This window comes from Bombus affinis, chromosome 13 (genome assembly GCF_024516045.1).
Source record: "Bombus affinis isolate iyBomAffi1 chromosome 13, iyBomAffi1.2, whole genome shotgun sequence".
Taxonomy (NCBI): domain Eukaryota; kingdom Metazoa; phylum Arthropoda; class Insecta; order Hymenoptera; family Apidae; genus Bombus; species Bombus affinis.
Genome location: NC_066356.1, coordinates 1,072,659 through 1,095,818, shown reverse-complemented (window position 1 = coordinate 1,095,818; position 23,160 = coordinate 1,072,659). Strand labels below are relative to the sequence as shown.

Genomic DNA, 23,160 nt, shown 5'->3' with positions numbered 1-23,160 from the left:
TCGCACAAGAAATATAAAGTCATCTTTCATAATCATTTATTATTTCTTGAACTGTAGCTAAAATCAGCATAACGAACACGGCCAAACAAATAACAACAGAGTGTACAGCTTCATATAATAATTTCGGCGAGAATACTGACCAAACGAACAAATGATGACGCTGAATACTGATTATAATTGTATAAATAGCTATTGGCAACAATCTCCATGTAATATATGTTTTGCTAAATCGCGTAATAATTTCACGAGTACTGAAAAATAACATTACCACTATTACATTAGTATTCCATTATTTGAAAAATTAAATCACAATTACTCACTTATATGGATGTTGTAAGATCGCATGATAAATAAGTAAAAAATAGGCCAAAACCGGTGCTGCATAAGTATTAATTAATAATAACGAACCATTAATAAATGGCATGTATGACTGTACACCAACGTAGCCCGCAGCTACATCGATAGTCGCTAAACTATTAGAATTTCCCTGGTTAAAAGTCGATTGTTTTGTTTAAAATTCACTTTACGGCAGTAATAACATCATAAATTATCTAATGTTAGACTATTACCTGATAAAAGTAAAACACGTTGCCGATCAAAGCATATAATACTTGAATATCTTGCGTAGTATCGTTCTTATTAATCTCATAAATCACGCTACTAACGATTATTTGAAATGGCAAGAGTATAACACTGTGTGACTGATGAACCATTGCTGCGATCATAATCCACATTTGTAGAATAAAATACAATGAAATTCTCAGGAAGGAGCTATCATTGCATTTTCTTATATGGATAAGATCGTAAATGTAATTTCCAAAATTCATTATGAGTAAAAACCAGTAAATTTGTACTTCGAATATTCCTCTGTAACAAACGATCACATTTCAAAATATGCACAGATTTTTAATGTAAGCAACAAGCTTACCTAGTTTGAAGGTAAAATGGTATTTTGATAACCATATTATTATGCATATGGCGAAGATAAATGCACATACAAGCTATTGAATTCAACAAAAACGATAGATTTTTACGCTTCCTACTCCCGTGAATAAGATCGATCCACATCAAAAGTACGAGACCTGAGAAAATGGATTTAAGACTTTACAATATGTTTTAATTTTGTTACTTTAAACGGTAAATTGTAATTTAATTACCAATGATAAGCACAATCGTCATGCCCACCTTGCTTTCTTGTTTTATTAAAAATCCTGCTATGTCAGGAAGATGAGCATACTTATCTCCGGTACTATTTAATTTTCTGAGAGTTCTGTGTCCTATCAGTAGTAATAAAAGCTTAATACTAATTTGTGCATGTAAATTTTGTTGGTAGTGGCTGAAACGTGATGCTAAAAACTTAATATCATAAATAATATAGTACTTTATGTTAATAAAAAAAATTATCTTACGATCGTAAAAATTTTGTGATAAAGTTATAAAGTAGCGATACGAGGACTGTAACCCAATAGAAATACCAAGTTTGATGTTCTTCCTCAACAAAGCTAGTACCAGCAAGGCTAATTGCATGTATTAGGCCCCCAAATGAAAGGAGCCATTTTTCTACTCCTTTGTCAGTTTTCTAATTTTTAAAGAAAGAATTGTATTATAATGTATGCAAGCAAATCTTTTAAGTATTTGGATCTATATAATTTCTTTTACCTTAAACCTAAAAATGTGAAAACCTCTAATATTGGCAAGCAAGCAAGAATTTATTATCAAAACAATTATTATGCATAACGTTATCACAGTGGTAACTAAGTTCTTTGCATCAAGTAGTACAGTGTTTTCATCTTTCCAAACATAACTGACAAATAGCCATGAAAGCACATTTAGAATAATAAAAAGTGCAACATTTTTCAATGGTGCTGATTTGGAAGACATTTTCCCTAATAAGATGCAAATAATCTGAAATAGTTAAGTTGTTATATAGAAGAATTAACATAATGGAGAATTGAGCTAACTTTTGATTCTTACATGACATAAGAAAATTATAGCTATTGTTATTATCTGGAAGTCATATTTTACTATGCTATTCATAAGGACTTCTTTCATCCCCTTCAATGCAGTCTTATAGCAAAGCACAATATCATCTGTCATACCATCTGGATGATCTTTAATGTTTAACCATGCATTGTGAAGCTTTATCGCTTCCAAATATTTGTGATATGCATCTGTAATAATCAATAAATACATGATATTGTCTCAAAGTTTATATATAGTTAAATATAATTGATTTACTCACATTCAGATTCATAATTAGCTAACTTTTTGAAATGATTAAATATTTGATTCGAATTATAATAAAGTATAAATAACTTTTTTGAAATAGGTAAATCATATAAAGAGTCCAAGAAGATAGTTCCTATATTAGAATATGGTATTGGCACTCCCAAGATAACAGATAATGTAGATGCAATATCTATTTGTGATATTTCTATGGGATCTTCAATGTGATTTTTATGACTTTTTCCACCAATTGCAATAAATGGTACAGTTGTTTCTGATATTGTTGAACCACCATGACCACCAGAATCTTTCATCCCATGGTCCCCACAGACAATAAACAAAGTAGAATCATTATTTTGATTCTGAAGATAATAAGTTTACATTGATTTTATAAATGTATGAAATAAATTGTAATTCTTGTGAAAAAAATATTTCATATTATACTTTGATTAAGCATAATATTTTAGATATTATACCAAACCTACCCATTCTTGAACTTTAATCTGAATTTCTGCTATCACATTATCCATTTCTTTAAGTTTGGTTTTGATCAGTGGGCTAAATGGTCCATGAACATGACCAATATGGTCAAGTCCTAAGTAATGAAGAATCATTATGGACCAGTTATTATTGTTATACAATTCTTTGTGTATATGTCTAGTTACATTATCATCAACCTGAATTGGAGAATTTTATTGTATGTAATTATATATAATACTATATAAAGATATAACAAAAACAGAAAATACCTCAGTAAAATCTGTTACAAAGAATGATGTAGTACCATCATAACGATCAAATATAGAGGGAAACAAAGTGATCCAAGTATCATCTCCATAGAATACTGATTTGTAACCAGTTCTTTTTGCTTGGAGGAGCACACTGTCACCAGTAACTGGTTTACTTCCAAAATTTAGAACAACATCAATAAAACTTGGTATCATACCGGTGGTAATTGCCTAAGTTATATAAAATATTATTTTCTTTATATTTCTATAGTTTTCAAGAGCAAGATTCACAATGAATATTATTTAAAACCTTGCACCTTTATTCTAGGCATAGTAACAGTTGGTGGTTGTACTTTAGTTTGTAATAGAGAAGCTGAAGAATTTGATATAAGGCTACTTGTTACAGGCATTGCAATCTTTCCAATTGAGCCTGTTATAAAATCCCACCTCAAAGCATCAATGACCATAATGATCAATTTTTTAGCTATTGGTTGATACAATGTATCTACCTTTACTCTAAAAGATTTGTGGTATAAATTATATAAAATACATTTCCTTTGCCTACCTATATTTTTTACATATTTCTTGAACTCACCTTGTATTTTCAATAAATTCTGGTATATTATCTTGTGTTGCTATAGTGTTATCATAATACATCAAAGGAAAAAACCCATACAAAAATAATGCAATAGACAAGAATCCAACAAAAATTATATATAATAATATAATAATATTCCTATCCATTTCCTTTTCTGCAATTAAAGAAAAATTTATAGGAAAAATTTTTATAAGAAAAATTTAATTTATTTTATTATAAATTCTATCTATATGTTACTTTCTATTATTTCCATATTATTTCATATAACTTTAAGGTTAAGCTATCAAAAGACCGAATATGCAACAGTTTCTTAAATACATTTTTGTCAGTCTTCATTTCCTCATTAAGAAAATATTACAACCTATAATTTGCTATCACTTATAGATATAAAATGTCTTTGAACATTATTTTATACTATATAGAACAATTTCATATTTTATACGAAGACTGTAAACTAATCTCTTTTTCTCGCGGTAGCGGTAAATTTTAAGCCAAACAAAACTAGCGACAGATGTATGCTTTCTCCGCAATTACTAAAATTTGTCAAATCTATAAGCTATAAATAGTTTAATACATCCAACAATAAGAACAAAAGGATCATTGATGTATAATTTTCTAATTGATCACAAATACATATCTCCTATGCGGGAAATTCTAAAATACTCGACAAGGGTTACCAACTAACCGCAGATACCATACAATTGAATGCAAATATGTTTTCTTTGATAGATAATTAAAATTAAATTCATACCTTTAGATTTACTTTATTAGTTTTTAACATATTAAATATTCTAAAAAGATCAAATATAATGTTTTATACAAATAATGATGATTATAAATCACGCTATATTTCGTTGATAAAACTCGAACACAATCCGATCAATAAATGGAAGCCGACTTTATTTTACCAAGCAGATTCACTCAGTCAGCAAGCACCCGCAGCGACGCATTATGTTTCGGTAATCAGAATTTCAACGTAGCACAATTTCTTACTTTTCGTCTCTAACAATAAGTTATACTATCACATTGTTTGACTCCTTTGATACACTGTGAGTATGTGGAATTAACGAAGATAATTTATTTCGTTTCCAAACAATTTTCTCTTTACTATAACAGTACTACTATTCATTTGTATACGAAAACATTTTGTTTCCTCCAAATTTGAAATCGTAGATTTAGTAAAAAATAGTTAATTGAAATTTCTAAGTGAAAATATTTTAAAGAACATCTACAAACTATTTCAGAGGGAAATGGCATCAATAGAAGAAAGCTGGAAAGAAGCAATTGATGGATTAAATAGTGATGTCTGTGACACATGGTTTACAAAACTACAGGAAGCTTATTCAGAAGAAAAACGTACTTATCATAATCTAGATTCTCTTCATGATAAATTGAATCATTATTATGAAATTAAGAATAACTTGAAGAATCCTCAAGCTGTGCTTCTTGCCTTATTTTTTCAAAAGTAAGTAGCATCATAAACTCAAGTAAAGAAATAATATGAATAAATTAGAATTTTAATAATTTAAATTTGTAGCTTTGAATATGACCCCAAAGCTTTAGATGATGAAAACATGAATTTGGAGCATTTTAATGCATTTGCAGATGAAGCTGAAATTCCTGCTGTAATTATCAGTTTATGATATAAGATTGTTACTCTCATCATTAGATAGAAGAATATACATTTTTTACATTGTTTTTTTATGCACGTAGGATGCACAATTAAGAGAAGAAGCTTGTGAACTTCTGAAAGTAGCTGCAACACATAGTACTGATGCACATAAAATTGGTGGTGCCTTTGGTAGTGAAGATGCTCATTACTTTTTAGATTTGGACATGGCTGTGTTAGGATCTTGTCCAGAAAGTTATGCAGAATATAGAGAAAAAGTACGTGGAGAATATTCTTTTCTTAGTGAGCCAATGTATATTGCATTACGTTTAAAGGTAATAATACTATTGAATGTATTATGCTTAAATATATCTATTCCTTCGCATATGTACACATTATTTTCTGATTACTCTTTTTTCATGTTAAAAAAATTAGGTACTGCAGAACTTTGTGCAGATCCCAAATATTTTTGCCACAAAGGAATTTCGAGAAAAATATGAAGAGCAAGCACGACAAAATATTCAAGCTGAAGTTGAATTGTTGTCTTAGGATAATTAATGAATTTTATGCATGGGAAGATGTATCTTCATGAAGTCTTTGTTACCAAATATGTTTATTACTTAATTAATTAAAAAGAAAGAAGTAAGGTTCCAATTGACACATAATTCTTTTAATGTGTCAGTAGACTTTGATCTCCAAGTAGAGTAAAGTAGCACAAGCCTATATTTTGTGTATTAGTATTTAAAGTGATGGATGTCAACAGACATCATACAGAAGTGTAATATATTATTAAATAAGAAGTACATTCATGTCCCGCATTTAGTATCAAAATTATATGATAGAGTCTGTTTCATTAAATAAAAATAATTCTCATAATAAAACAAATTATTTATAAAGCTCTCATTTCCAATGCTAAATCTTAGGCATGAATGTATATCTTTCTGTGTTAAAATTATATTCTAATTTTGTTTAAATGTTCCTATGTTTATTTTTTTTTATGCTTTCATTTCTAACACATATTTGTTTCAACAATAAAATGCTAAAATTTATTTACCAATGCTTTTTATACTAACAATACATAAATAAATTTTTAAATATTAAAATATATGTTTGTGTCTTGGTGATTGCTTCTAATTAAATTATATAATGTATAACATGTATAATATTTGTAAGTGATATGAAATTTGTATGTATTCAACTAATGAGCAAATTTTAAATATTGTTATATTGAATTACATATAAATTAAACTTACAGTTGTAAAAGTAACATAATGTAAAACGAAGCCAAAGAACCGTCAATCTGTCGTATAATACAGTTTATTTTATTTAACTGATTAAATTGATGTAAAACTTTAAATATGTTATTATAAAAAATATATGAATATTTATGTATTATTTAATATCTTGTATGTTATTCCGTAATATCAAAATGAAATTCGATTGTTGACAGAATACCTACACAATTCATTATTGATAAGGACAGTATCGTTTGAAAGTATACTTTACCCTTTTGTCTTTGGTTCAATTAAGTATTACTCCATGGCCATGCTGGGGGGCCAAATAGGAAATATTGGCAAAGTTACTTATGTCACAATAAATAAATTTTTGAAATTGTACATCGATTGTTTAACTATACTTGCGTAACTTTATTTAATTTTATAAAAGATTTAAGATATAATGTTTATTTGAATATATTCGACTAACTTTGGTAGGCTGTTGGCTTCAGTTTCGTCACGGTTGAGATTGTACTCTGCTCCGAAGAGATTGGTTGAATCATTTTATTTAATTCATATCACACACACTACAAGAAATATTTATAAAAAGGAACAATATTTTGCACTAAATAATACAATTTACAATACAATTTCAATTAACTGAATGACACCGATTGAAATGATGTCAAAAGACCCAGGTTCTTAACTCCACGGAAGCGCGCAATATTTCGATAATTCAAATCAGTTCGATATATTGCATAGATCGATACTAGTTGAATGCTATCTATGCTTACTCTATTCTGTATGATGGAGACGATTTTAAAAGTTAATTAAAAATATATTTAAATACTCAAATAACTCTAACATCTAACAAACATATTTTTAAATAAATAAATATTTAAATAAATTTGAAATATATTTTTATATTCAAAAAAATAATAATATTAACGTCGTGTTCAATACAAGAGGAAAATATTTTGTTTATATTTCCAAATATTCAGTATCGATGGACTATTTTTATTGATCTATTTTAGCACAAAATTGATCAATCAACATGTTTAGCTTGGTTTCTAAGTAACCATTCGTGATTCTACTGTATAGATATGAGTGACAAGTATTTCGAGGAAAAATTATTCAATTATTAAGATAGGCGCTAGTTATCAGATGCAACTTGCCAGGTGTAGCCATATCTTTAATCATATACTCTATTTATTATATTTTATATACTTTCTCAATTAGATATGGATAACCATTTAACGAGCCACGATAACGAACGAGAGGTGAGGATCATTATAATTTTATTACTTCAAGTAGTACCAGTGTCTTTGGTGATACCTAATTTTTGGTAAATCTGATGAATATGGATTTCTATTTGCTTTGATTTGTTACATGTTTGTAGGCGCCAAAATATCAGAACACTTATCGTCTGAATGCTTATAATCCTTTTAAAATAGATCCAGTGGATAAGATTGTAAAGACAATAATGATAACTAAATTAGAAGATATTTCTTATAATGCTGTGGAGTGTCTGAAGCTTTGTGAGTTAGTAGCCACTGAAATTAGAGAAAAAATTAAAACCTTGAACTTCGATAGGTAATTATTTTCTTATTGTTGATACACTTTATCTTAATAAATTCAGGAATTATTATATATTTTAATGAGTTACATTTCTATTCAGATATAAAATCGTAGTCAATGTGACCATCATAGAGAAAGCAAATCAATCTATACAATCATCTATAGGCTTTCTTTGGGACGCTAGAAAAGACAATTACTCTACAGTTACATACGGAGCTCGAACTTTTCATGCCTACTGTTGTGTATTTGGTCTTTATTGTGAATAAGTTGAACTATCACCTTCTTAGTAATTTTTCGCTCTTATTACCTACCAAACTACGTACAGTCGGTCTCGAAAATATTCGGACACTATCATAACTTTGACTTCTATGTTCTATATTTGAAACAGATGAAGATAAAACAACAAAAATGTTTTACAATGTATTGAAGTATGGTATATATATGTCAGAATGAAAAAAACTTTTGACTTAAAACAAAAATTAATTGAACCGTAGAATTAATAAAAAGACAACAATAAACACTAAGGAAAAATGATAAATTCAGTTAATAGAATAATAAAATACAGCGTCGGTTACTAATAAAAAATAATCAACATACTAAACTGCTTAAAACATGTTATTGAACAAAATGGTGAGTTATAAAGTGTCCGAATATTTTTGAGACTGATTGTATGTTAATATTTATTCACGACGAAGTTAAAATTTGAACAATATTCTGTTGATTTTCATCAGATCATACGTTTTCCATATGGTATCGACGTAAATGAGTGATAAGTTTTTACCGATAATTGGGGGAAATAGCAAAAACATATAGTAATAATAAGAATCAATTCGTGTATGCATACACTGATTTAAACACACCTTTGTTTATCTCTACCGATTGCGTACTCAAGAAAATTATTGTCATAATTTATTTAAAGCTAGACACGATATCTTTTCTAATTATCTCGCAATTGCCAAGTTCAAATAATACAAGTATTTATCGCAACACTACGATCAATAAAATCAAAGATTTTCATTTACCTTGTTGCTGTTATGGTTTTTATGATTCTATGGTTTATTGATATATGTATATCAATAACCAGGTCTTTTTTACTGTTACGTTTATCTCGTGCGTTGCTTATCCAAGGTAATCTAATCTAGTTTGAGTAAAATAAGATGTTTTAGCTTGATATGAATTAGTATACAACAAATTTAACGATTGCAGTTTCTTTTTCAACAAGTATATTCAACAAGTAAATTATTAAAACATAATTATAACCGTCGATAATTGATGTAAAAGAAATGCTATCAATATACGTATGTACTATCATAAATTGTTAATACAAAATACAAAGTTTATACGGATGATTTTCCATGACATACGCAGACTGAATTGTTTTATTTAAGGTAGTTTTATAAAACCAGTTGCCAAACCGGTTATCGACCATCAAAATATTTTACCCGTCGAATTTTCTGCACGATCGACTTTCTAATCGACACATATATACGAATTACGTTAGACCTTTTCTATATGCGATCTATTAGCAATTTGAATATATATTCGGAGATACTAAGCCTCGTAAAGTATTATAACCTGAGGCTACTGATAAGGCATAGTCGAGGCAGTTCCTTCTTATAAAACAGAGGAACGTATAGTTAGTAACATTTGTATCGCACAGCTGGAGCAAGTGAATAGCAGAGTTTAAACGTGAGTTTGTTTGAACGTACGTACCTACTATACAAAATTTACATTCCACAGTTGCCTTCGCATGATAATTTTACTTTTTGTTTCAAATACAATACGGTTCCATCTTTTATGAAATAATGTACATATGCTTTACATAACGTTTTTAGATGTATACGTTCTTCCTAAAATGTGTCGTAACTTATGTAACATACGTTTTAAATTATTCACTGTGTACTTATCCCATTTTAGATTACAGACACAGCATGCAGTTCTTTCGCAAAGGAAGTATGTCGAGAGTAAAAATTTTTGCGATATTAATTGCACTTTTTTGTTTGACAAACGAGTTAGTTTTAAGTGATAGTAATTATTGTTATTCCGACGATGAACATCCCTATCTATACGCTGGTACGAAGACGGCTTATGAAGTCGAACATGGCTTAATTAAAAATACTACTCTTCCAAGTAAGTAATTGCAGACTGTCACTTTAGAATACATAATGTATTATAACATGTCGAATAGAATAAATAGTATCGTAATTTCTAATATATTTTGTTCTTCTTTGATTATTTATAACTGCACTAAGCAGTCGCACGATTATTAATGAGGCAAAAGAATAAGAAAGTTGTGTGATTACAGACTGTTATCATCTGAAATATTTTGAATAACGTAACAACTCTTGCACTGATACTTTTTACTTCTGTTTTTTATTTATACATTACATATTTTTTACTGCTTTTTTCCCTAGATTGCAAGCCAGTCCAAATTTGGATGTTAATTAGGCATGGAACTCGCAATCCTGGAAAGGATCAGATCAAAAGCATGGAACATAATTTGCCAAAACTTCAAAGTAGCATCATCGAGAATCATGAAAAATATGGAAGTAAGTAAGATCCTCGAAAGATCTTTTTGTCTGTTCATAATAACTTTCCATTTTCGTATAACACGATGTATTTGTAGATGGTAGTTTATGCCAGAAGGACTTAGAGAAACTAAAAACGTGGAAGTTAGATCCAAATCTTAAAAAACACCGATCCAAGTATTTGACAACTCAAGGTGAAAAAGATTTATCATCGCTTGGTGCACGGTTTAAAGATTATTTCCCGGAACTTTTGCAATCCTATCCGGTTGATATTTTAAAGCAAATATACAAAGTAAGTCTTTAACGCGTAATGTTTACGTACTTGGATGACAATCGATTCATTTAACTTTGATATATGTATAGTTTAGGTCGACAGATCTGCAACGAACTATAGCTAGTATGGAACATTTTATTAATGGGCTCTTCGGTAATGTAACCATCGACAACACGGTGGTAGTACCAACTTCTAAGGATACTCTGTTACAGGTTGATAAAAATATTAATACTAATCATCGGTCATTAAAATAGCATCTTCTCGTATGAGAATATACCTACTTCGTTTTTAGTATTATAAAATTTGCAAGGCATGGTTGGAACAAGTGCATAATTCGACGGGCAAGTCCGAAGTTGATAAATTTTTAGATAGTCCATCATTCAGAGAAATAATTGGCAATGTTAGTCAGCGACTTGGCTTTTCGAACAGCCTCTCTTTCGGTATAAAATATTATTGCAGGAGAATCTGAATAAATTTATTTTTCGTATTAATTATTATCAGCGAAGATTGATTAATCAACTTGATTTAGATGATGTCTTAATTATGCACACCGCATGCATTTTTGAAAATGCTTGGTACGTAAATGAAAGATCTCCTTGGTGTGCCGCTTTTACAAAATACGAAGATGAACTATTCGAGTACGAAGAGGATCTGTATTATTATTACCACGCCGGTTACGGCGAAGAAATGAGCAGTGTCATTGGATGTCCACCGTTACAGGACATGTTTAATCGTTTTAGGTAAGCGTCAGTGTTGTTAATATAAATATTACAAATACTGTGTTAAGGTACGTTGCCGATATTTTAGAAAATTGGAGAACGAAGACTCAAGCGAAGAACCACAAGGCGTTTTCTATTTCACTCATAGTACGGCGCTTCAGTTGCTTTTAACAACAATGGGGGTTGCAAAAGACTCGATACCTTTGAAAGCTTCGAACTTTGAAAATATGAGAAACAGAAAGTGGAATAGTTCCCGTCTGGCACCATTCGCTGCGAATCTTGCAGCCATTTTCTATAGGTATGTCAAGGATTATTTTGGATTTTGTTCTCATATTTCAGCTACTCGGATCGATTTATTCCTTTCTCGCGTTAAAACTGTTTTCAGGTGCGATTCGTCGAATAAAGTTAGATTTTACTTAAACGAGAAACCTTTAGATTACGAAGGTTGTGAATTGGGCGTGTGCGATTGGGAATATTTGAAGGAGAAAATGGGACCCAATGCCTTCGACTGTAACACAGATTTTTGTAAAGCTGATACAACAAAATAATTACATATTATATGTAACGTAGAATCTTATTTTATTATTAATGGTATTAATGGTAAGCGTTACGCAAAAGAAAACAGTGAAGTAATTTAATAGCAGGAGTGATTCCGTAGTGATTACGTAGATTATCATATGTGCTTTTGTCAGGAATTGTGTTGAAGAAATTACAGTCTGACAACCTGTACGTATATGTTCGAAGCAACGAAGCTAGACGACCTTATATTACTGCCATATAAGCTGGCGTGATGAACGATATGCTCGTATATGACAGCTTCAAATTTAATCACGTTTACTTGATATCATCAGAAAAATCCTTATAAATATTTGTTTAACTTCGAAAGAGATAGCGGAGTAATAATATTTATTATCATTTGTTATTCTATTTTATTTGCCATCTGTAATTACTACTGTATTACTACATAATTACTGTACTGTATTTAAATACATAAATATAATCTACTTGCTGCGTGAAATTAGAACATTAGGATTACTGTATTTATACTTGAATATATCAATTTATACTTGAATCAATTACGCGTTAGTCATTTTAATTTGCTGATTTATGATTATAATTCATTGATTTATGAATTACAATTCATCGTCGATATTTAAATACATTCTACAGTATTAATAAATGTTCTCGTAGAACGTAATTACTTCTTCAGTTCCAGTAACTATATAGCTTTAGCAGAGTACAAAATGTATAGACTGCACACATACGAATCAACGAAGCTTGACGACCTTATGTCAGTGGCACCTGGAATACCGTGACCAATGCTGGTCAGCAGGGGTGTGCGTTTAAACGTTGTAACGAATGATAATCTGATGCTTGAAATACTTGAAAAAAATTTCAATCTAGTTTTTTCAGTAATTTACCTTCAATCTTCCCAGCAGTTTCTCAGAATACGAAAGAAAGATTTTTAACGATACGAAGAATTTATTTTCAGAGTCTTGTAAACGTTCGTAATACGTCCATATGTGTCGTGACGAAAAATAAACTATTATAGCAGGTTATTTTAGCGGAACTTAGGGGGACTTGTTTCCCCAGGTTCTTATTGATTGCGCGTGCTCAAAGTGACGGACCTTTACGATTTTATAGAACGCATGAAACACTACGTTGGGCCAACGAGGGTTCAAAGGCTACAAACCGTAATACACAATTCGCGGGGTCTATCGTTGAAACTATACGACTTTTACACGCTAGGAGCAACGAAGCTCGACGACCTTACGGCAGTGCCACACGAGCTGCCGCCTCGAAAGGTGGTCGCGATCGGCATACAAACAACGACTACGCGCATTTCATGGTATTGTCATAGTTGACTTGTATTTTAAACAGTGATATAGTGCCTCACTCAGTGATTCATGCACAAATCCTCGATATTGCTTGAGAATCCGTGGAATCTATCGTTGAAGATCGATCGTTCCAAGCGCCGCGTCGGGTCGTGAAGTTCTAAAACTTGGCCGTGCAATCTTCGCATAAAAAATAAAGAAAAATAAAGAAAGAACACCAAAACTTATTGATAAAAGTTGAATCTGACATAGCTTATCGTACGAATCGCATCGAATGGTTTTCATGTCGTTTTAGTTCGAAGAATGAGAAGAAAATAATCATAAGTTTCAACAAAAGATCGATTGTGTTGAAGTGTTTATGAAACATTGATACGATCTCATTTGCCCAGAATTGCAGAGGGCAAAGCACTCCACCGATTGAGGAAAAGTGAACAATACTGTCGGTCGCACTCTCTCTTTTCAGGTCTATAAACCCGTACTCGATTTAATGCGCTTGAACAGGACGTAAAGAATACGGTAATTTCTTAATGAGTATGAAAAATTGTTTAATTTCTAGTACGAAATAATTTCAATAATACTATAATTTTAGTAATTTCTTGAACAATTCTTTCGACAAATTTTTGTCCTTATAGTAAGATTAGTATCATTTTGATTTCTGATAATATTATGATTGTACATTTTCGTAATAAGATTTAAAATACAATATTTTCGCGTTATATCTATGATAAAATAGCCCCTTTACGAAATAAAAATTATGTGAGACAGGTCGTGAAAGCGGTGCGAATGAAACGCTGTGGCGAAATTCATTTCATTCAACTTTCGATGGAATGCCGCTTACACATCTAGGAGGAATTTCATTTGAATAAATAAGCTCGTCTGTGAATAATTAAATTGTTGAATAGTAGCAGTACGGATCGCCAACCGTGACGCCGACGTCCTACTTTTGTTCTCAATTATCAACAAAAAATTACAGTTCATCGATGTTTATTGAATAAAATCAATCTGTTTTAGTTTGTTTTACTTTCCTTTCGATTCACATTAGACAATTGATTTTGAGTCGGTATCAAGTGCTAATATTCATTCGTGTGGAAATTTATTTTATTCATTTCATATTCCATGTTGGTATGCGTATATCAATAACGCGAAACAAATATCTTACATTTTAAAATTGAAATTACGGAAAGAAACTGTGTTCCATCGGAATGTGGCAAAAGAATAAGCGTGTAACGTAATACGTTGAGGCTTTCCGGAAGAATCAAATCGGTACCAGGCTTACACGAGACTTGGCACTTGCGGACACAAGAAATTGACAATAAGTAGGCCAAGTAGACTTATTACACTAAGAGAAGGCTTTGCTAATCAAGCCACTACCAATTTCGTTATCGTCAATCTAACTTACTCTTGAATTACTCTTCCAGCAGCCTCCCGCCTTCATAGGTTCACCGAATCATTGCACATTTTATTTTACAATTTATGTTTCGGAAATTAAGTTTCAATATCTATATGAATCATTTAAGAATTATATTCCTAAAAATTTCGTATCTTTGTCTAACTTCATTTACGGTATTAACATTAATTTTTATTTATATAAGTACACTTTTAACTGTTGTTTATTCAAGCAGCATTGAGACATGCAAAACGAATTTTAATAAAAGTCGGCGTGTAAAGAATTAACGACTGTCGGTGTAAATTTCGAAGACGAATATCGATAAAAACAGAACAAATGTTACGCTTTAAATTCGGCCGCAAAAATAGTAACCGTACAGTAAAGACTAGAACTTCGCCAGAACCTGTTCTTACACGCGAATTATGCAATATATGTAGCTGTTCATACGCGTAATGCGTGAACACATCTTAACTTTCACATTCACGTGCATGTTCTACATCTATCCTTAACCTTGGTAGGCAAATATCTATTCCATGTACGTATTACAATTCCTTTCACATCATAGAATCGGAAAATTCAAGACGAGATTAAACATTAAACTCATCGATACCTTGAATCGTATGACGTTCTATAAATATGTTCAAAACAAAGCAGATAGTCTTCGACTTATCTTTAAATCGAAACTTTATTAAATGTAGTGTCTGTTGATAAATTCATCGGTATTGTGTATTTATCAATTATATAAACCTTAAGATAACAAGGATAATTCCCTACTTATGTATCTGCATTTAACCGTGAAAAATAATAAAAAAGGAAGAGATGAATAAATATCCTGTTGGTTACATAAGATCTATTTTATGTATAGTTGGTCGTAGATAATTCGTAAAGCCGGTAGTAAAGTAACATGTGACATCAGCACAGGAAAATGTAGGTTTATTGCTTGCTGTACTTCAATGAAACAAAGCATTTTATGCATTGCGAGAGTTATAGAACAAGAGTTATTTGTAGCTGCTTTACGTTTCTTCGCGATTAAAGGGATCAAAATTAGTATCATATTATTAGGCTTGTAAATTAATTCGGTGATTACTTAAACAAAATTCAAATTTTATGCACGAACCACGTAATATAGGTTTAACCAACAGAATAATTTCCAATCTTCGTATGAAATTTCATATACATTGGTAGCATCTCTTTAAGATTACTATGAAATATTACAAATATTAAAATTAAAAATAAAATTATGAAAATTTTAGAAACTTGCTAAAAAAAAATATATATATATATGTATATATAATTACCTCTTCCTTGTTGCAGATCAAAGAGACAAACTTTAAAAATGAATACATACGTACTATTCTTGACTTTTTTAATTAGTCACGTTTACGCGCGTGACGGTGACTCTTGTTTTGCGGACGAAGATGATCCATATTTATATATGGCCACTAAAACTGCCTACCATTTTGTCCACGCCGGTAAAACTCGGTTTCAAGATGTACCCAGTGAGTATTCGTATAATTTTTCCATTAAACCTCTCATTTAATAAGAAGCTTTTCAATTTTTAATCGACTTATAGACTGTCATGCAGAGCAAATTTGGATGTTTGCTACACACGGTACACGATGCCCGTCTGAAACGGAGGATATCGAAATGCAAAAATTAACAGAACTACAGAATCAGATAATTAGCAATCACGAAGTTCGAAACAGTGAGTTTGACATATTTTTTCATTTCAAAATGAGGAAATTAACAGACGATTAGATTAGAATTGGAACAAAAGCAAGTCTCAAATTATCCACCATTTAGATTAAAATATTCATACGTCTTTACGTGTGACCGCGTTTCAGTATTCATTGGAAAAATTCCGAGAAGGAGGTGTTCCCGTTAAAGCAAACGCAAGTAAACCAGTTAAACTCTAATTCAGGTCATTGACACTTTTTCGTATCGATCTTCGCCACGCGTCGTTTTACATATTGATCAATAGTCCAGCGGTTAACCCTAGATTTATCGAGTTCATGTATAAATTCGTCCCTTTGAATTGAAACACGTCTGATCTTGAGCTATTAGTCCATCGGAAAACTAAAAATTCACTTTCTACATCAGTGATTCGATCTTTGCTCGTTCAACTTTCGAAATATATGCTCTTCGACAATTTTCTTTTTCACAGATGGCCGTATGTGCATCAGAGATTTAGAAAATTTAAAGAGATGGAAACCGGACGAGTACCTCACAATCGAAAGAGCGGAAGTTTTGACACCGCAAGGTGTGGAAGATATGAGATTGCTTGCGAGACGATTGCAAAGCAATTTTCCACAGCTTCTTCAACCAATCAACGAAAATATAACGGCGGAAAATTATGTGGTATACACCACGATCGATCCTACTAAGAATATAAAAATTTACCTATTTCACTATTCACTAATTTTACTAAGTTGGAAAATATTCATTTTAGTTTAAAACGACCGATGCACGGGAAAGCAGCATGAGTTACTTTATGGAGGGATTGTTTGGTGACAGACAAGCGGTGGATGCAGAAGAAGTTGCCATAAATGATACTCTGCTTACAGTGAGCGTATTATTTCCCATATAATAATAAGGAATAGTGGTAATGTACAAGTTGCAATATATAAACGTTATACGTATTCATAATGATTTGGAAATTTGAGAAGAAAATTTTCTCTAGATATTGCATAAACAGATCCCGATATTTATCTCGTTTTTCCTTTTTCCTTTAAATGCACTTGTACTATTTCTTTTAGCGAGCTCTTCAAATTGTACCATTTCAAGAAATGGAAATCTAATTTTAAGTTTAATCTAATTCAATTTTAATTTAACTTTATCTATATCAGATGTATAAATCCTGCAACATGTGGAATAATGGTCCTAGTAATGCTACTATCGAAGAAGTAATTATATTCGAAGAAGGAGCGCAGTTTAAAAATCTGATACAGAATGTCAGTCAGAGTCTTGGATTTTTGTACGATATTTCCAAAGGTAAGCTCGACAATTCAGAAACAAAAAAAGGTCTAGTATTTTTCATTCATTTTATCGACGTTTTGTCTCGTTTTTCAGAATCAATTCTAACGATGTACAATATGTGCCGTTACGAAAAGGCCTGGACAGTGACGAAACTTTCTCCTTGGTGTGCTGTTTTCAGTAAAGAAGAACTTCGTGTGCTAGAGTATCGCGAAGATCTCTACTATTATTACAAGGCCGGATATGGACGTGAAATCAATGCGCAGCTAGGATGTACCCTTTTGCAAGACATGATGAATCACTTTTGGTAATTTCATTCTTTTGTCTTTATTTCAATGAAGTTTTTGTATCTGCTTTGACACAATATCTATCTCACAATATCTATTATCGCTTCGTAAGCTGTCATCTCTCGATATCAATGAACGTATCAATATTGTAGGAGAGTGGAACAAAATGGAGAGTCTAACGAACCTAAAGGCATATTCTACTTCGGCGATATTATAAGTCTGCAGAATCTCTTGACCACGTTGAATATTAATAAGGATCAAACGCAACTGACAGCTTTTAATTACAAAGATATGGCGAAACGTCACTGGCGAACCTCTTTCATGTCGTCCTTTGCCGCGAATCTTGTCGCTGTATTTTACAGGTAATGACATATTATCGAATTAAATTGAAACATTAATCCCAACAAATAAAACATAATGTAAATTTTCCTTCTAAATTGTTTACGTATTAGACGATATTGCGTTATGTCGTTAAATAAGAACAATGCCTTAAAATCGTAAGATCACAAACGTTTGTGGTAAATTGACTACACTTGATCACAGAGTGTTTCTATTTTTATTCACAGATGCGAAATCACTAGTCAACCAAACAAAGTAATGTTTTACTTGGCTGAGAAACTGGTCATGCTCGACGGATGTGATGTTGGTCTCTGCGATTGGGAATATTTCAAGCAGAAGTTCAATCCAATGCTTAAACATTGTGATCTTAATGTTTGCTGGAACGGAAGTGGTGCCACCACTTACGCTACCAATTTCTTCCTCGCCCTTCTTTCATGCTTCTCTCTAGTCTTTATTAGAAAGTAGAAAGGAAACAGGTGTATGCGTGTTGTCGATGTTCGTAATTTAGAGAAAACGCATAATATGTTGAACGTAACGCGTATAAAATTAATTATCATTATGGCTATTAAAATAAAATAATTCCAAGCATTCAACATTGCGACTCGCCAACATTTCACTGCGCTTTCAAATCGCCAAAATGTGTATATTTAATGTTTTTTATTCCTGTTCTACCGCTCTATACGTAATTTATATGCATTTATTGTTGTTTATCGTCATCGTCATTTGTTTATATATCGTAAATATGTATTCGTATAAGTGAAATATTATTTAAATTATCTTTCTTCCTAATGATGTCCGTCCGACTCGTGATGACTACGCATAAGTATAAACATAATGCACAATTACCGTCACATTGTTGCTTAGAATTCTCCCTCAGACTTTCTCAAATCTCACAGCAAAAGTAAGAGAAACGTGTTTCTATACGCTTAATAAATGTAGAAGATTTGAATATCAAAAAGGCCTCTCTTCGTACATTGTATTTGCGTACTCGTAATTTGAATTACTTTCTAAATAAATTATGAATAAATAAATTACTGATATATGTATACCATAAATGCTCGGGTATAATGATATTTATTTTCACCTTGGCCCATATTGCTGGTAATCATATAAGTTCAGATGATGACAAGTTTAATTATTAATAGTTTCTGTTGTCATATCGAATAAAGGAAGATGATGTCAAGGAAATAATTAACAGATGTTAAAAACTGTTACGTCTTAATTTAACAAGTTTAACTTTTTGCTGTTTCAAGCTTCTTCGCTTGTGACCTTCGATTAATTTACCATAATTATTAGCAAACACCTTCATAGTATAAAATGCCAAACCGAGGGTTGTTAATTAGTATAATTTGTCGTCGCCATTGAGCTGTTTGAAAGAGTACAATTGTAGTGAATATATCATAACTGCGGGAAATAATGCATCGTCAAGGATGATTTATACGTTTCTAGGCTATGGTCAATAAAATTTGCAATAGGCGGGCAAATTACCAATAAATGGAAGATGTTGTAAGAGTTAATTAAGTACGTCACCGGTCTACTATCTGCGAATGAAATTTGCTAGTGAAAAAATCCTATCTTATTAAAATAATTCTCACTTAATCAGCAAATATCATTTAAACGAGAAAGATTTCCTTCCTTCTTTCCATTAATATTATGGATTTAATCCTTTTATAATGCATTGAAAAGTTAAGCTGAAATTGTTATTTAATTAAACATATAAGGAATGGTGTTGGAATCAACATTGCATGGAATACTAATGAAATTAATACTAAAATACTTTTCTCCATTTGTGTGAATTAATCAAATCGACAACGACATATTTGTAATAATGCATAAAAGCATTTGATAAGTATCGTGCCATTAAACGAACTTGTTTTATATATAGTACGAACGTCGTTTATATACGCTATTGCTGCACTTAAGATAAATGAAATTTTGCGCGAAGGGTTAAGAGGTATAAAGGTGTTTCTTTCAGTCGATTGTAACTCCTCTTCTGCGTTTGTAGCTTTGTAGATGTCTTACCTCTGCGTACTTGATCTATGAGAATTAAAGAATCGTTAAATGACAAATAAAAAATTATATCTAAGAACTTTCATTCTGCGAGTGGCGTAGTTCAAAGACGTAGCCTTCTTATCATTGACAAAGTGTAAGTATATGACTTTTTTATTTATCTAACAACATTAACTTTGATAATTATATCTTTTTAGGACTTTCTTTCTCTCAATTCATGGAACGTTGAGAAAATCACTATAATGCTACCAGTATATCTACTAATGCTTCAACAGATAAATTATTTAAATTATTTGTCAAGCGTCGAACAAACTATTATAGATGTTCTTCGAAGAATCAAATTTTCGGATGTGCAACTCGTCGTTCAAAATCCTTACGGAAACAATTTCGGAATAATCAACGAGATCTATAAAATTGTGGCTCAAACTATACCAACGAGTTACATTTTGGTGAACGACTCAGATCCTTTGGGATTGCCATCCTCTCAGGTATCTCAAGCAACGCTGGTTTTATACATTTACGTCGCAAAAACTTCACCGAATTTCGAACAAACGGAAAATATCACACGCGCGATCGTGTCCAAGAATCGACCAAAAATTCTGTTGATAACTATGATGGAGGAAACAGATTGCAACTTTGAACCGCTTCTGAAGCAAACGTGGCACAATCATTTGATCGACATAGCGATTTTAGAATTGTCAAAATTGAATAGACACACAATCGCTACGAAAGTTCATCAGTATAACCCATTTACAAACGTCTACGATCAACGGCCTTATGTTTCGGGTATAGAATTGTTTCCCAATAAAATGGACAATCTTCATGGTTACCCGATAAGAATAGGCATGCTGAAACGTGCAGGCTATTTATGGTACATGAAAAATTCACAGGGATACCCTGTAATGTATAGAGGCCCGGACGTAAAAGTTATAAAAACACTTGCTCGGATTATGAACTTCACTATCGCAGTATATCCCAGTCAAGAGGTATTCGTTGATATAGTCAATGAAAAAATCGACATGATTATTCCGACGTTGTCGATTTTCGCGGACGCTAATGCTGTAAAATGTGATTTCACTTTACCTTTTGGCTTCGAAAGTTGGTGTCCAGTAGTGCCGGTTAAATACAAATCCAATCATGCCGAGATACGCGGTTTAATTGGAATCGCCACAAATTTCTGTGTTCTCCTTATATTCTGGGGATTATCGGTCGTATTGAAATTTCAATCAGACCTGTGGCAACCATTGAAAATCTTCGGTCTGTTGATAGCTACCACCATCTCATCGAGGCCAAAGAAGACGACGGAAAGAGTTATATTCTTTCTCATTGTACTCGCTTCGTCGATGTATTCGGCGAATCTGTTCATTGATCTGACCAACATAAGCATGAAAGAGCACACCGTGATAGATTATAACAGTTACAAGGAGTTGGACGACACTGGATTGACTCCCGTTATTATGTCTGGTCTTTTGAACGTAACTTTCCTCAACGAAGATGAATCTTCTTCTCGGTTAAAGAGAAACGCGATCCAGATGGATAATACAGAGAATTGCGTGAATTATTTGGAACAACACAAGAATATTACTTGCTTCCTTGAGACGAGAAGTGTAAACATGATAATGTATTCGCATGCGCGCGAAGGTAAAAGGGTCCTGAAAATCTGCGAAAAATTGTGTTACGCGAAACCACCGAGTGCGTACTTTTTGAAAAAACATTCGCCGTATAGAGACCAATTTGTAAAGATCATAATACATTTGGATGCAGCAGGTATTCGCATGAAATGGTTAAACGATTATATTGGTAAATTTCGGCCAAGAAAGACTCACATCATGGAAGTTAATAGTTCGTACACATTGCCTCTCGCATGGAATCTGGCTTGCATCACATGTAGTGGATTTTTAATGTCGCTTTTAGTATTTTTTGGTGAAATTATAATACACTATCTCCGCCGTGACAAGGGGACGAAAAAATTTTTGAACAGAATGTGAAGTTACACGTATTTGAGACTGTGCGTAGTTGAAATATAAATAGTGGTTTGGAATTCACGTGACTAGAAATACAAGAATTTTTCTTGGAAAAGGATGGCCGAATTTTTCCATCAAACTCGTTATCTTTTTCGAACTGTTTATCCTTATTAACTCACGTTGAACATTTGTTGAACACAAATCTTTGCTTAGTAATATTTAAACAATCTAATATTAGGATCAACTTAATGATCCTGTACTTCAAACTGTGTCTTGAAATGCCAACTTATTTTCAGCATGTTTGACCGCGTTGCGTTGCTGTAAGTTTCGTCTATAAAACTGAATAATCCTAACGATTTAGGTAACAAATATCGATAATCTTAGCACTAAAAGCATTTCAAAAAATATATCTTGTAACGAACGCGATAAATATTCACCTAATAAAGTCATGTCTCTACGTGTAAAATAGCTAAACGTTCAAAATCAATATCCATAACCATTTAGATACTATTAATAACCAGCAATATCCTATGCAACACGTTTTCTCATATGAAATAAAGAACAATTATGATTTCGCCGTCGATAAACCTGACGACGAAGCGTTTGTATGAGTTTTTCGCACTTTTCGATCTTTCAAGGCCTGAAACGCACTTACTTAAGAGAAGCAGACAGAGAGGGAGGGAGGGAGGGAGAGAGAGAGAGAGAGCGAGAGAGAGAGAGAGAGAGAGAGAGAGAGAGAGAGAGAGAGGGAGAGAGAGAGAGAAAGAGAGAGAGAAGGGTCGCAATTTTAGAAGTACGATAAATTCTGCAGTTCCATGAAAACCAAATAAATGCTTCTGAAAATGCAGTCGGCCGTGAACGTTATACGAACGGAGGGTTCGATATCCCACT

At 32.0% G+C, this 23,160-nt stretch overlaps 6 protein-coding genes across 12 annotated transcripts; 5 read left to right on the top strand and 1 right to left on the bottom strand.

Annotated features, from left to right (window-relative positions):
* Positions 1-14: 14 nt before the first annotated feature.
* Positions 15-4,450, bottom strand: LOC126923062 (GPI ethanolamine phosphate transferase 2). Of its 3 annotated transcripts, none has more exons than XM_050736081.1 (14): positions 4,304-4,450; positions 3,550-3,706; positions 3,272-3,470; positions 2,976-3,185; positions 2,712-2,903; positions 2,243-2,588; positions 1,975-2,171; positions 1,660-1,905; positions 1,410-1,579; positions 1,158-1,336; positions 929-1,082; positions 570-867; positions 321-487; positions 15-251 (listed from the first exon to the last, which is right to left on the bottom strand). In XM_050736081.1, the coding sequence occupies exons 2-14, from the start codon at positions 3,696-3,698 to the stop codon at positions 20-22; spliced, it is 2,739 nt and encodes a 912-aa protein (XP_050592038.1). In that variant the 5' UTR covers positions 3,699-3,706; positions 4,304-4,450; the 3' UTR covers positions 15-19. The 3 variants fall into 3 exon arrangements, with proteins under 3 accessions (XP_050592038.1, XP_050592037.1, XP_050592039.1); XM_050736080.1 differs by lacking the exon at positions 4,304-4,450 and adding an exon at positions 3,790-4,231; XM_050736082.1 differs by lacking the exon at positions 4,304-4,450 and adding an exon at positions 3,871-4,231.
* On the top strand, positions 4,347-6,561 carry LOC126923079 (uncharacterized). 2 transcript variants are annotated; one of them, XM_050736112.1, is made up of 5 exons: positions 4,347-4,511; positions 4,797-5,017; positions 5,090-5,177; positions 5,266-5,496; positions 5,597-6,561. In XM_050736112.1, the coding sequence occupies exons 1-5, from the start codon at positions 4,362-4,364 to the stop codon at positions 5,708-5,710; spliced, it is 804 nt and encodes a 267-aa protein (XP_050592069.1). In that variant the 5' UTR covers positions 4,347-4,361; the 3' UTR covers positions 5,711-6,561. The 2 variants fall into 2 exon arrangements, with proteins under 2 accessions (XP_050592069.1, XP_050592070.1); XM_050736113.1 differs by having other exon boundaries at positions 4,445-4,601.
* Positions 6,562-6,636: 75 nt separating this feature from the next.
* On the top strand, positions 6,637-8,974 carry LOC126923085 (dynein light chain Tctex-type 5-like). Its single transcript, XM_050736124.1, has 3 exons — positions 6,637-7,655; positions 7,775-7,968; positions 8,054-8,974. The coding sequence occupies exons 1-3, from the start codon at positions 7,617-7,619 to the stop codon at positions 8,217-8,219; spliced, it is 399 nt and encodes a 132-aa protein (XP_050592081.1). The 5' UTR covers positions 6,637-7,616; the 3' UTR covers positions 8,220-8,974.
* A 520-nt stretch (positions 8,975-9,494) lies between these two features.
* On the top strand, positions 9,495-12,550 carry LOC126923073 (multiple inositol polyphosphate phosphatase 1-like). 2 transcript variants are annotated; one of them, XM_050736101.1, is made up of 9 exons: positions 9,495-9,658; positions 9,871-10,083; positions 10,368-10,502; positions 10,580-10,773; positions 10,845-10,967; positions 11,048-11,195; positions 11,285-11,495; positions 11,563-11,772; positions 11,860-12,550. In XM_050736101.1, the coding sequence occupies exons 2-9, from the start codon at positions 9,885-9,887 to the stop codon at positions 12,020-12,022; spliced, it is 1,383 nt and encodes a 460-aa protein (XP_050592058.1). In that variant the 5' UTR covers positions 9,495-9,658; positions 9,871-9,884; the 3' UTR covers positions 12,023-12,550. The 2 variants fall into 2 exon arrangements, with proteins under 2 accessions (XP_050592058.1, XP_050592059.1); XM_050736102.1 differs by having other exon boundaries at positions 9,497-9,642.
* A 561-nt stretch (positions 12,551-13,111) lies between these two features.
* LOC126923072 (multiple inositol polyphosphate phosphatase 1-like) lies at positions 13,112-18,888 on the top strand. Of its 3 annotated transcripts, none has more exons than XM_050736098.1 (9): positions 13,112-13,323; positions 16,011-16,195; positions 16,270-16,401; positions 16,861-17,054; positions 17,146-17,259; positions 17,543-17,687; positions 17,766-17,976; positions 18,109-18,318; positions 18,523-18,888. In XM_050736098.1, exons 2-9 carry the CDS (start codon positions 16,033-16,035, stop codon positions 18,758-18,760), a joined length of 1,407 nt encoding a protein of 468 aa, XP_050592055.1. In that variant the 5' UTR covers positions 13,112-13,323; positions 16,011-16,032; the 3' UTR covers positions 18,761-18,888. The 3 variants fall into 3 exon arrangements, with proteins under 3 accessions (XP_050592055.1, XP_050592054.1, XP_050592057.1); XM_050736097.1 differs by having other exon boundaries at positions 13,116-13,825; XM_050736100.1 differs by lacking the exon at positions 13,112-13,323 and adding an exon at positions 15,688-15,877.
* Positions 18,889-20,299: 1,411 nt separating this feature from the next.
* LOC126923068 (uncharacterized) lies at positions 20,300-22,737 on the top strand. Its single transcript, XM_050736093.1, has 2 exons — positions 20,300-20,441; positions 20,503-22,737. The coding sequence occupies exon 2, from the start codon at positions 20,548-20,550 to the stop codon at positions 22,291-22,293; it is 1,746 nt and encodes a 581-aa protein (XP_050592050.1). The 5' UTR covers positions 20,300-20,441; positions 20,503-20,547; the 3' UTR covers positions 22,294-22,737.
* The last annotated feature ends 423 nt before the right edge of the window (positions 22,738-23,160 follow it).

Bases quoted from the DNA above. Each gene is read 5' to 3' on its own strand.
- LOC126923062 (XM_050736080.1), bottom strand. The intron at 3,471-3,549 runs GTGAGTTCAAGA...CAAATCTTTTAG, and splicing joins GAATTTATTGAAAATACAAG to AGTAAAGGTAGATACATTGT. The intron at 1,580-1,659 runs GTAAAAGAAATT...TTTAAAAATTAG, and splicing joins TTCACATTTTTAGGTTTAAG to AAAACTGACAAAGGAGTAGA.
- LOC126923079 (XM_050736112.1), top strand. From the start codon at position 4,362: ATGTTTTATACAAATAATGATGATTATAAATCACGCTATATTTCGTTG. The intron at 5,018-5,089 runs GTAAGTAGCATC...TTAAATTTGTAG, and splicing joins CTTGCCTTATTTTTTCAAAA to CTTTGAATATGACCCCAAAG. The intron at 5,497-5,596 runs GTAATAATACTA...TAAAAAAATTAG, and splicing joins ATATTGCATTACGTTTAAAG to GTACTGCAGAACTTTGTGCA.
- LOC126923072 (XM_050736098.1), top strand. From the start codon at position 16,033: ATGAATACATACGTACTATTCTTGACTTTTTTAATTAGTCACGTTTAC. The intron at 17,688-17,765 runs GTAAGCTCGACA...CTCGTTTTTCAG, and splicing joins TTTGTACGATATTTCCAAAG to AATCAATTCTAACGATGTAC. The intron at 18,319-18,522 runs GTAATGACATAT...TTTTATTCACAG, and splicing joins CTTGTCGCTGTATTTTACAG to ATGCGAAATCACTAGTCAAC.
- LOC126923085 (XM_050736124.1), top strand. From the start codon at position 7,617: ATGGATAACCATTTAACGAGCCACGATAACGAACGAGAG. The intron at 7,656-7,774 runs GTGAGGATCATT...ACATGTTTGTAG, and splicing joins GCCACGATAACGAACGAGAG to GCGCCAAAATATCAGAACAC. The intron at 7,969-8,053 runs GTAATTATTTTC...ATTTCTATTCAG, and splicing joins AAAACCTTGAACTTCGATAG to ATATAAAATCGTAGTCAATG.
- LOC126923068 (XM_050736093.1), top strand. From the start codon at position 20,548: ATGCTACCAGTATATCTACTAATGCTTCAACAGATAAATTATTTAAAT.
- LOC126923073 (XM_050736101.1), top strand. From the start codon at position 9,885: ATGCAGTTCTTTCGCAAAGGAAGTATGTCGAGAGTAAAAATTTTTGCG. The intron at 10,774-10,844 runs GTAAGTCTTTAA...ATATATGTATAG, and splicing joins TTTTAAAGCAAATATACAAA to TTTAGGTCGACAGATCTGCA. The intron at 11,496-11,562 runs GTAAGCGTCAGT...CCGATATTTTAG, and splicing joins GACATGTTTAATCGTTTTAG to AAAATTGGAGAACGAAGACT.